The sequence below is a fragment of the Osmerus mordax genome, chromosome 12 (genome assembly GCF_038355195.1).
Source record: "Osmerus mordax isolate fOsmMor3 chromosome 12, fOsmMor3.pri, whole genome shotgun sequence".
In the NCBI taxonomy this organism is placed as follows: Eukaryota; Metazoa; Chordata; class Actinopteri; order Osmeriformes; family Osmeridae; genus Osmerus; species Osmerus mordax.
In genome coordinates this window covers 10,403,016-10,415,978 of record NC_090061.1, presented here as the reverse complement: position 1 = coordinate 10,415,978, position 12,963 = coordinate 10,403,016, and the positions used below count along the sequence as shown (strand labels likewise).

The 12,963-nt window shown below is 41.3% G+C and overlaps 1 protein-coding gene across 1 annotated transcript in view; it reads left to right on the top strand.

Moving 5' to 3' along the window:
- Positions 1-12,963, top strand: part of diaph2 (diaphanous-related formin 2) — a 360,351-nt gene that overhangs the window by 244,619 nt on the left and 102,769 nt on the right. The window contains exon 25 of the mRNA XM_067247259.1: positions 2,400-2,529. Coding sequence (XP_067103360.1) covers positions 2,400-2,529 — 130 coding nt within the window. The remainder of the gene's footprint in view (positions 1-2,399; positions 2,530-12,963) is intronic.

Genomic DNA, 12,963 nt, shown 5'->3' with positions numbered 1-12,963 from the left:
GGGAAGAAGAGATTTGGTCGGTGAGAAAAGCATGATTAACAGAAAGAAAACAGGAAGATCCATTTGATCAGTAGAGCATGTTAAATTCCTGCACTGAGACACACACTCACACAAACACACACACACACATTCAGGCTGTGTGACTTCAATGAATACCATAGACCTTGCCTTGTCATTTTGTCAAAGAACACAGCTATTGATTTTGGAGAGCAAAAAGCTCAGATGATCGCATCACCGAGAAGGAAAATCACCCAACTATTAGGATTTGATTATTGTTCTTTAGACTGGTGAGATTTTGTGAGCCATTAGTAGGGCCTCATCATTTTTGAGACTGCAGCTGACATGTTGCTTTATTCTGTTTGTCTCAGTAAGATATTGGAAGCCATTTATATAATGGATGCTCGAACACTGTGCCATTTCAAATGAAAACACTCCATGGTGTATTCCAATAATAATTCACAGATTATTTGTCGGACTGTTTGCAAGAATAGTCCTCCAATCATCTGATATTTCCCATTAATTTATATATTTATTTATCAGAGTGTTCTGTGCAATCGTCACACTCTGATAAATAGATTAATACCTCTCTAGGGCAGTGGCTGAATTATGCTTTCTTAATGGATTAATCAATTCCCCAAGCATCTACAGTTTGGGTTGTGCAGCAATTCATTGCTGCATGAAACAATCACTATATAATCCTTTGTAAGGATCCATCACTTGAAAAGGATACAAAGGTCCCTCCAGGCTAAAGACTTTATTGATCACCCAGATCCCTTTGAATAGGTAATTATCAGACAGGATGTGCTCAGATTAATATGTGGCCTTTGTTTGCATAGTGAGATGATAAATTATTCTCCTCCCTTGCATACAGTTGTAGCTTACTGTATGTTATCCTTGCTCATTAAAATAGGATGACACCAAAAGCACAAGGAACATGTGTCTATCAACATTAGACTGGAGGAAATAGACTGGCATGTAGATAGCAAGTGGCTCCCTCTCCTATCAGTTGTTCAACTGGCACACATTGGGTGAATGATGGTTACCGAATAGCAGTACAGTGGTTTGTTACATTTCATTCCTTTCAGCAGGATATACTGTATATTTGACTGAAATCCTACAGTAATATTAGTGTTGGTTATAATCAGGTAACTTGCTATGTCTTAGAAAAAAAAAAAAAGGCTATATTATTCTCCCATTCCCAGGCTTCAGCATGATAAACTCTGTGCTGGGGAATCTTGGCAAGAACATTGATCTATCTTACCCTAATGCAGTGTTAATGGATGCTGTCATGATGTTAAACATTTTCTACCAACTGTATACAGGCTTGACTGTTTTCTGAGAAATCAAATTAGTGTTTCATCAGTTTCCAGTGGCAAAAAAATGGTCATTGCTTAAAAGATCATGTTATCCACTATAATGACTATTCTCAAGCGTGCTCATGTGATTTCTTGTTTTCAAAGTAAACGCCAAGGCGTGTCTTCCTACATCAGAACTATCTCAATCAGACGTTCTGGGAACGTCTGCCAGAAGTGTCAAGTTTGGCGTGGCTGTTTGTGAGAGGAGGTTAATATCACATCTGCTGTTGCTGCACTGGCGGGCGGATTTGTTGTGCCTTGCTGAGCTGAGCTTGGGGATATGGGAGCCATATTTGCTATACCCCCTCCCTCCCTCCCCCCCACCCTCCCTTCTCCCCTCCCTTAAACCACCCATCCTGAAGTCAAGTCTTGACAACAAACAATCTGTTTGAGCCAGTCGGGGTAAAGGGGGGTCAGTCAGCAACTAGGCCCTGCGTAATGCAGCCCTCCAGCTCCTGTAGCCTGCCTCCCCTCTTGCCTCTCATGTGGAGAGATCTATGATAATGTATTCATAGATATAGTTGGGACTATTTTATCTGATATGGTACTTATTATCTATTAATACCCTATTATATGCAATGCAGTATGTAATACAATAGAAAGACAGACCTATGTCAGAATATATTTGTATTTTTAAGTCTCATTCAGTATATAGCGGTGTTTTTATGTGATTGTTGTATTGTATTTACACATTTATGTCATGCCGAGAGAGAGGAACAGAGAGAGAGAGGGAGGGAGAGAGGGACAGAGGGAGAGAGAGGTACAGAGGGACAGAAGGAGAGAATGAGACGGAGAATGAGAGAGAAATGGGTGAAGGGAATAGAAAAGGAAAGAGAATACAGGTTTAAGGAGTTTTTTAAGTTTATACGTTTTATAGAGTTTTAAGTGCTGACAGTATTGATCCTGCTTATACAAATCTCCGGTGACCTGCACCTTATTCAATGCAACTCACAGTACATTGTTTTTTTTTTCAAAATAATATCTAAAACAATTATTATTGCTGTAGTCTGCCTTGACTTACCCCCATTTACCCTTTTATTTCAGCTTCGAGACACTAAATCCACTGACCAAAACACAACCCTTCTTCACTTCTTGGCTGAGAAATGTGAGGAGAAATACCCTGAGATCCTGATGTTTCCAGAGGAGCTTGAGCATGTCGAGAGTGCTAGTAAAGGTAACCTCATTCAGCCCATTTCCTAACATTTATCTGATTTTCTAAATGGTTTAATAACATATGGCTGAATTATGTCAAATTTGTATATTACTAATAGACTGACAGGGTCAAACATTTGATGAAATGTTTTTGCTTGAGAAAAGTTAAGCTGGCACTTCGTAAGCAGGAAAGTATAGTTTCAGAAAACCAGCATTTCAACCCAGCAAAACCATCCTTTTTAATCGGAGAACTTTGGAAGTACTGGATGGATATGTTATAACTTGCGTTATCTTGTGGCAAATACCTTTCCAAGCAGTGTTTAATATACTGACCCTGGGGATTAAACCCAACAAGGTTAAGATACTTTAATTCAAGCTTTTGCATTGGATTTAATAAACATCCTTAAATATCAATAAACTGGAATGTATCCTCATAATACATTTACATGGTGTATATTCCATTTTTGGAATAGACCTGTGCTGGAAAGAAAACTGTACCTGTTGCGGTTTTGGTGATCGATGCAAAGACTTTAAAAAAACACAAGCGAGTCATATGCAGTTCAAGATGAACACAAGCAAAGTTTATAATTTCAAATAGGCTGAAGAGCATAGAGGGAGGCTGGCTTGAATTGTTATACAGATGGTAATTAGTGATGAACGTGCAACGTGAAGGGATTGTTGTGTGGGGTGAAACCACATCACAGAAGATGTCACCCTTTGACAATTACACATTTTCCTTTTCAACAATATACTTGTTTATGTGACACATATGAAGCCAATCACTTGAATTTAAAGGAAATTGTCAGATAATGTTATGCTGTCACTACTTTTTCATTGTGTTCATAGACTTGTTTATCTATTCACCTGTCATTCTGCCTGTCAATATACTTAATTCCACTCTGATTCCATTCTCCAATATGTGGTGGAATCCCCAGAGGCATATTTACTTCGTTAGTTACTTAATTGGTTATTTAATCTAATTTAAGTCATTATGTGTGCAAGTGAGGCAGTACACCATTGTTGAAGTGGACCTGTGGAGTCTTTAGATGGATGAGTTTACACTCTGTCTGCCAGTGGTGAAAACTCTGTCATTTCACCAGCAAACATAATGTGTGGTTGTTAGTCAATTGATTAAGATTGATAAGTAGTTTGTAATACATATATCCAGGATATCACTTTTAATAGGTTTGTGAAGCAGAGAGAGCTGTGAAAAGCATGGCAAGCCTTTATTTATTTAGAATACATATTGTTTGTAGTTCATTAAATGTTTGTTTTGCTTGGTCAGACATCATGGTTCTCCCTCTAGTGTTGTGCCAACAGGCATTACTCAATTGAGTCACTCACCTTTTTCTTTTTTTTAAGTCACAGGACTGCTTTTTGTTTACAAGATATTATTCCTTTCCTATAGTTGTGTCATGAGAGACTCTTGTCTCCACTAGTCATGTTTTATTCTGTCGTTTTCACTACTTTTAAGGTCTGTTAGGGGCTGGAGGTTGACACAGAGCTAAGATTTCAGCTGTCTAGTCGCACACAACTCATTTAATCACAGCCACTTTGAGCTGGAACACAAAGGACTGCGCCGTGATGGCTGGCCTGTGTTGCATCCATGTCTGCACAAAGCTTTTACTCTCATGTACAGAGCAGAGACCCTCTGAATAATTTAGATTTATCTCCAGATCTTTTACAAACTTCTGGTCTTCTGTCAGGTAAATTGGTAAAGGAACATGAAAAAATGTTGCTTTGCTAACACTATACACAGATCATCCCAACCTGGAGCAATATTTACTTGTGATGCCATATCACTTGTCTCATCACATTGACTTTTATAGTTGAATACCACTTCCCTTCACTTCATCCTTCCATCAAAGTATATGTTCAGCTCCACAGAGGAATGCAGGGAGCTCAAGGAGCAGCGTGGGTTTGTCAAACCAACCCTAGGCCAGCCACTCCCTACTCATACTCCTACCTGACAATCTCTTACACAGAGAAATACATTGTAGAAATAAAATGCATCCCCACGATTTGACACTGACTTTGGCTAGCTTTAGACCCGAATAACAAAATGATTTTATGGAGAGAAAAACATTATTATATATATTATATCCCCCCCCCTCTTCTTCTCTCTCTACATATTCACCTGAGAAACTATTCTCTGGTGAGCTGCAGTCCATGTTACCTAACCTGTGCACATCTAGTAGGAAGGAGCCTGGGATTTCAGCATGTTGCATCAAGATCCAGAGGGGAGGGAATGGTACGCCTTGGATGAGTGGATGTGTTGGGGAGGAGAATGTGTGTGTGTGGGTGTGGGGAGGGGGGGGTCAGACGTTATAATAATCACGAGCCCATCTACAAAAGACTGGAGCCTGCACACTTAATATACCTTACTGAAAAGAGCAATCAGTTCCGGCTGATTTTCTTGAAAGTCTGTATGCTGTTACCTATTCCTGATTGGCCACTCCAGAGGGACTCTGTACTCCAGTCCCTCATGTCTTCAGCTCCACAGAGACAGAGTGCTGCTAGCCTTGGCTTTGTCTGCTTGTGTTACCATTTCTTAATCACATTACCTTCTGTTTCGCCCTGGCTTTCTCCATGTTAATTGTCTTATATTGTTTTCTATATAATGTTAATGTTCTGCTACTGTCATGACAAGTCCACATTGAGAAAAGGAAGATAATTGCTAATCAATGATAACTGGATCATAACGCAATCCACTCCGGGTTGAGTGGCATACTTTGGCATTTGCTGGGAATCTATAATTGGATTCAATAATGTGCCCTTTTAACCCTTTTCATTTAGTTTGATTGTGTTACTTGCATTTGCAGTCTATTACTGCCCTCTGATACATCCCCCAATATTATAGAAATCAATTCCATGTTCATTCATAATTGATGTATTAGTGAAATTAGATTTTTTTTTTTTATCAATCTCTTTAATATATGCAGTGGCCTTTCGGTTAAAAATGGCCAGGCTGTCTGATATCTTACATAAACTCTAAAATCATGTTGTTGCCACCTAACTCGCATAATGAGCATGGTTGATTTGCTACTTATGCAGTAATATCCATGGAAATGTTTTGCTCTATGTTGCGCTTATGTAATGCCTCTCAAATATAAATGATTAATGTTGAAGATTGGACACAGTATAATGTATATATTCAGTCAACTACTTAGGCAAGCATGTTTTTCCCCAGTCCCCTGAATTACATTGTTGCATCTCAAATGACCTTTGACCCATAACCCCTCAAAGAGTAGATTCTGGGAGAGCTTTTGCAGGTAGTGGCCAGGGCTTACTGGAGCTTAGCCGAACACACAGAGCAGTCTCTGTAGGACACTGACTCCTCACTCTATGGACTCACTCATCATCAAAGGCTACCTGCATCAAGGTCACAGCTAATTAGAATCCACAGGATCAAGCACAGAGGCAAGGCCAGCAATCTGCTGAGTCTCAAGGTGGTCCTGGGACAACAGTTGACCATGAAGACCCACATAGGTAGTTGCTGAGATTCTCTTCCTGTATTCACTGTTCATGGTCATCCGGGTGCTACTCCGTCTAGACTACATATCAGTTTCAAAGTAATAGATGTCACGTGTTCCGTGTTGCAAACGAACATGCATTATGATGGCGTCAATACCAGAATAAGTTTTCAATATTTTACATATCAGGTATTGATATCATGGTTAAATTGCATGCATTTTGATAGATGAATTGCCTGCACATTTAAATGTCAATCATTTATTTTTTTGTGTGGATAATGCAAATCGGTGAAATAATGTCAACATTTGGATGTACTTGAAGCTTGCATGTTTTAATTCTTAACAACACAAGTGAGATTCAGAGTTTGAGGTACAAGGCACTTGAACATTAGTGCTATTCCGACAGTTTTTGTGGGCAAACAGTAAACTTGTAGCTATTTTCTCGTTTAATTTAATGAGATGCTCGTATGCTTAAACATTGTAGTGTTCATTGTTTTTCTTATTTGTTTTGTTATTGCTTTAGCCTACCACCGCCACAATACATGTTGATTAGCATGTAATCAGCCATCTCTCCGCAGCTGCATGAACAGCATCAGCTTTGAAGTTTGCCTTGTCTGTTGGAATATTGTTATCGATGAAACCGTTTTCAGCTCATTTCTTTGTGTCTGGGACTGCAAGTGGTGTCTGAAAGCCCTTGCTGACACACAGCTTCAGAACTCAGCACTGAATTAAGTTGCAGTCATTTATTTTGCAAAAGATACCGAGTATTTCTCACAAGCTGCTCTGGATCTCTAAGGCCACACTTAATGGAAAACACAGCACTGCTCCCTTTTATCTCTGTTCTTCATGTGTAGTTTTAAAGGACTATCCCTCTTGTCATGAGCCGTTATCCTTCCATCTTAGGTTTATTTGATAACAGCGCTTCCAGTGCTCACAGCTCCCTATGCCCTGTGCCTATATGAATGCAGGCTCATAGATGTTATGATCTTTCTGTGCATGAAGCTTTGGATAGATCCTCTGGCCAAATCCCTGAGCTTAAACGCAATAGAGGAGAGATGTGACCGCAAATACCTAAAATGTGATAATGCCTTACTCAAATCCCACCTATTGACCTCCTTCCTTATTGCCTTATTCCAATGTCACAGCCTAACTTACTAGGTGATTGCATATGTTTACAACATGTCCTCCATCTGTCAGTTAAGGTGTAATCCCTCTGGAGAAAAAATAAATAAAATGGAACCATGTAGAACCTTTGCATTCTTTAGATCAGGGAAAGTATTTAGATCAGGGAAAGTAAAATTGGCCATTTTACTTACCAAAGCACTTTTTGAAAACACAACACTAGTCTGACAATTACTACCATCTCAAGATCAGACAAGGACACGAGTGTGACATCATTTCCACCAGAGACCCAATATATTCCTTCTGACAGCAAAGGACACTGTTGTCCAGATACTTTCTTCTCCTCCAGGGAAACATTTTGAGAGGTGCCATCTTCAGCCCATTGCCCCTTATGCGTGCCCACTTCCATGCCCTGCCCAGCACGGGGCCCTGCCAACCTGCCTACACTCTGTAGGCCACTTAGGGAATACAGCCTGTGTTCCATGACTTTTCCGTTCACCACACACAGCTGCTTAGTGCTGGGAAATGATAATTAAAGATTGATGATTTCCCCAGGGTGCAGCCTGTGCACAGAAAGAGAAAGAGAGGGGAGGGAGATCACAAGTTCATCCCCATGCTTGGGCAAAAGGAACAGACACTCCAAAAAGATATACATTGTTAGTTAAGCTATAAATGGGGTCGGGTTGAACATAGCTACTGGCATTCTCTGTACCGAATCTGATGTGGGACATCTGAATCACATTCCAAAGGAGATTCACCTTTCACTCCTCTACGCTAGGATAACTTTCATTACCTCTCTGACACATATACTGATGGCTCCTGCACTCATCACTTTGATTCATTTTTATATGTTCTCTCGGCATACATGCTGAATTGCATGTGCCAATACAATCTATTTTATTATAAACATAAAGTAACGTTGTAATGGAGGGACATCAACACATTTGCCCTCCAAAAATGTCATGCCCTCAATTTCCAGTTCAATATACTCTTTTTTTCCCGAAAAGGAAACAATTGGATAGGTAGACAGTAGTCATTAGAAATGTAGTTTTTAAGCCAGTATTTTCGTACCCCTGACCCCTGATGTTAATGGCGATGGTAAAGCCTTGAGAGAAGTGTCATTGGCCAATTTGTGTGGTTATATCTCTCAGCAATGAATGTGTGGGGGGGCTGACAATGAGAGCCTAGAGTGTGTGGTGATTCCACTCAATCAGAGGCACACTGACGATCCGTTTTGACAATCCAGGGAAAAAGGAAATATGACACAAATGTTCTCATAAATCTATTTAGTATAAGGCATAGCCAAGGGCAAAGTACTTTAGAGCCTTGGAGAGAAAAATTTGAGAGAGAGGAAGAAAAAAAAAGTTGAACTCTGAGGATATTAATACCGTTGTGAATATATCTATTATCCACATTCATTTCCAAGGCACTGCGGCATAATAAAGCACTGCCCATTTCACATTTAAACCCCCAGCCCCACTTCGCTCTGGGCTGTATTACATAGACAGAATGTCTTTCTGCATGGGCTGGAAGACAGAGAAGATCATTTGTCTTTCATTTTGAATGGAGTCGAAGGGAAGATAGTCTTCCACTCAGAGTCTGTCCCATATGAAAGTACTTGGTAGTTACTGCATGGAAGCTGTGGAAAAAGACAGACACATTTGTAAAACTGTCTGTAGACAAAACGTACTCTCTCAGTCCTGTGCAACGTGGTTCTGTCTCCGTTTTTTTTTTCATATGGCCTGGTCTTACAGACTGCAACATCTTCGAAATAATTGTAATATAATAATAATAATAATAATTATATTAGCAAGATATTACATGTATTGTTGTTATTAAACTCACATTCCAGAACGCTACTCCCCAAAACATGTAAATCACTCAATCTCAATAGTTATGCGTTGCAGTGAATTTTGATAAAATGAAGATTTTTTTCATTGTCGCAGTGTTTACTTTAACTCTTTGTGTCTCTCCCAGTCCCTGCCTCAATCTCTGTGATGCATGTTCTACTTTTGCCCTGAAATGTTCCAGCTGTCACACCTGAGGAGAACATTCTCCTTTCAGATCAATCCATGGAGATGTGCCCTACATTCTACTCTATTTCTCCCTCTGAAAAAATTGCAGCCCTTATCTCTGCCTCACATACATGCATGCAAAATATGCCGGTATTAAAGACTCTGGGCACCACTTCACGGGGTCTCTGCACCATAGGGAGATTTTGACAGATGAAATGAGTAAGAAATGTGGGGGGGGGGACATGCAAAAACTGGGCTTCCACCACTTGCCGCAATGAAAAGATGTGGCCATGGCCGTGAACAGCACAATGACATAATTTAGTCACTACTGGGTCAAAACTGGTAAAAGTTTTGGAGCAAAATAATGTAGACCTTTAGCCTGAACTCAGCATTTTTTGCTGTTATTTGTATTACCATACGTTCTGTTTGGACCTTGTTAGATGGCACAAAAGCACAGTGTTTGATAGTAGACATATTTGGGACACACCACAGGGATTTATTTGTTTATTTCTGAAGAACATTTTGACTTGATGTAGTCTTGGCTTTGTTGAACTTCACCAGCTGCCCTCAAGAGGATTGTATTCTTCCAGAAGTGTAAGCCTATGAAGACCCCTGTCTGGGGCTGATCGCAGGGCTGATGATACTCAGTAATACCGGCTGCGTACTGCCGTACTCTAACTTGTCTTCCCATGCATCACTGTCTTCCTGACATGCTAAGTGTAATATAATCTATGGAAAGACTACCTACAGACCAACTAAATATGTAATTTTACTTCATATAGCTTTATTCACTGTATTGCATGCAGTTGGTTAAGGCTGTCTGTAGGGTGCAGTTCAAGTCAGTGCAGCTCTGGGGAGGGACATCATTTATATAAATGGGTGGTCTCGAAGTTGGATTACATTTAATTGCCTTAAAACATACAACGGATTCCCTACTTTGTCTTCCAATAGTCACTCGATTGGTTCTAAATAACAGTTTAATCCAGTTAATTGGTCATTAGAATGGACAGTTCTCTGAGTTGTATTGGATATGTTGAAGCATCTCCCTTTCAGAAACATTTGCTAACTGTGCTTCACATTTGATATACTATTAGGGTTAGTATGGCTCAAAACACGGGGTATTTGGATAACGATGACAACTGTTACAATCGAAATTCGAACTGAATTTGTCTTCTGATGGCAGGATACATGAAACAGTACTCTTACATGCACGCAAGGGTGGTGGGTGTCTGAGTGTAAAGTAGCAACAAACATGCTTTGTTGTCCCTTGTGCAGGTTGTTCTCAATGAAAAGAACAGAACAAACTGATTTTAACTTCTACCTTTATTTTTCTTATAATAAGAATAAATTATTATTAACTTAGAATTATATTGTTTTTTTTAGGCAAGAATCCTATCAACTTCAGATAACCAGTGCTACTTCTTAATAGGTTCATAGTCATTTAAATCTGAGTTATTGTTCTGACAGATTGTAGATGCAGTTTTTATAGCGGGATATACTTTTCATCACACAGGCTGATCAAACTGCAGCACACCAATAAGGCATAGCAACAGGTTTTCACTGCCACCCTTTCATGTGTTCAACTGCCATAGTTAAGAATATCTGTTCACAATCTGTATACGTGAGAATGAATGTGGTTACACATTCAGGACCTTTGACAACCTTTGTCTTTTGTCTGCATACAAGTGTACGTGCCAATGTGCATGCACACATCGCTGACATTGTTCACTTCAGCCAGTGCTGAGTCCGTGTCTGAACATCAATCACGCTTCCCTCCAAAGCCTTTCTAGTAGGAGAACTCATTATTTAAACATCAAACAAATTTGACAAAGGCTACTTTTGATTTTGAAGGTACCGGGCTCTTGGGTACACCCTCCAACTTTTGACAGCCTGTCACTTTTGAGTCCTGAGACCCAGATTTCCATTTGATTTGACTGGACATTGCAGTGGTACTGAATACCTAGCGAGGCACTTCCTAAGGAGTATCCACCTTACACGGTTGAACTGCATGTAAAGTGTACTATTATAGCATTGATACCGGTCTCACAAAATATGTCAATCTATGTTTTGTTGATTGCCATTTAGAGGCTTCAACAGAGGTAGCAGCTGAAACCTTTTACATTACAATCAACAGCACTTAGCTTATCTTACAAGGGACAAAGGTTTCTATGAACCATCAATATGTAATTATGGGCAGTCAGATGGCTGAGCGGTTAGGGAATTGGGCTAGTAATTTGAAGGTTGCCAGTTCGATTCCTGGCCGTGCCAAATGACGTTGTGTCCTTGGGCAAGGCACTTCACCCTACTTGCCTCGGGGGAATGTCCCTGTACTTACTGTAAGTCGCTCTGGATAAGAGCGTCTGCTGAATGACTAAATGTAAAATGTAAATGTAATTATGGTATGTTAGCTGTACGTCATCCCAACAGTCACATCAGTGATTGGGGCTGAAGTGACCCCCTGCGGGCAGGCGTGGGGGGCAGTAGGCGGGTGGGCACGAGCAGCAAGACCTGCCGGCAGGCGTGGGGGGCAGTAGGCGGGTGGGCACGAGCAGCAAGACCTGCCGGCAGGCGTGGGGGGCAGTAGGCGGGTGGGCACGAGCAGCAAGACCTGCCGGCAGGCGTGGGGGGCAGTAGGCGGGTGGGCACGAGCAGCAAGACCTGCCGGCAGGCGTGGGGGGCAGTAGGCGGGTGGGCACGAGCAGCAAGACCTGCCGGCAGGCGTGGGGGGCAGTAGGCGGGTGGGCACGAGCAGCAAGACCTGCCGGCAGGCGGGCCGGCAGGCAGGCAGGCAGGCGTGCTTACTCAGCCCGAGTCTGAAACTGATTCTCCAGAGCAGAGTGTCCTGTCGGGATCAACAGACCCGGCTTGGAGAACGGACAGTCTGTCATGGGGAATATCACGAGCTGGATGTGGACCTGTCCAACTCTCCCAGCCCGTATTGAGTGATGAGCTCTCTGGAGAGAGCAGGCATATTTATTTCTCTGACTTACCCCCGGTCTGGGCAGCAGCGTCGGGAGACAGAGGCACCTCTTTTTCCTCTCTTTTCGTCACCCACTTTTCACCCGTTATTCTTTCTTACCTTCCCATCCCTATCACAGTTGCCATTGGTCTGGCTTGTATGAGTGTAGACAGAGATGGACACATGCAGGGACTCAGGCTGCCCTGGTTAGCATGGGACTCCACATCTCTGACAGCAGATTTCGATGAGAGTTGACAATGGGGCTGGAAATGAGAATAATGCTGTTTGCCAGGCTGGAAATCCGGCCTGTCACAGCCTACCACTTGCCATGCCAGGAGTGTTCGATGGGCTGAGGTGGACAGGGGAGCTCTATTTAAGATGTATTTATGTGTCTCTCTCTCTTTCTCTCCCAGTAAGTCACTCAGATCCCTACAGGCTAAAGGATTCCAGCAAATTCTCCTATAGTCATTACCTGCCTTAATGGGGTTTGGAGTCATAGGCGTAGTGACCAGTGCCACAGTTCATTTGTGTCTTTGGAACCAGATTTACCTGATTATTTTGACAGGTGGTTTGCTGGATTCAGAACTGTCTGAATGTGTACATGCTGCTGTTTTGGTAGCCAAAATACAACAGCTGTGACAGTTGCTTCCATATCTCTGAATCTGCAGAAAATAAATGTGCGTAAATATATAAAGACATATCTTAGAATGCCACACGTAATTCAAGCATCCTCTTGTTGATGTCAAATGTGTGAAAAAAGGAGTCTTCAAACTGCTTTCAAGAGGACTTTTTTGTGTAGAGGTAATACTCTTGTAAGCCTTTGTGTTGATTGTTATACTCAATGAGATGTGTTTGATGCATTTTTTTGTTTAGTCATTCATGAATTA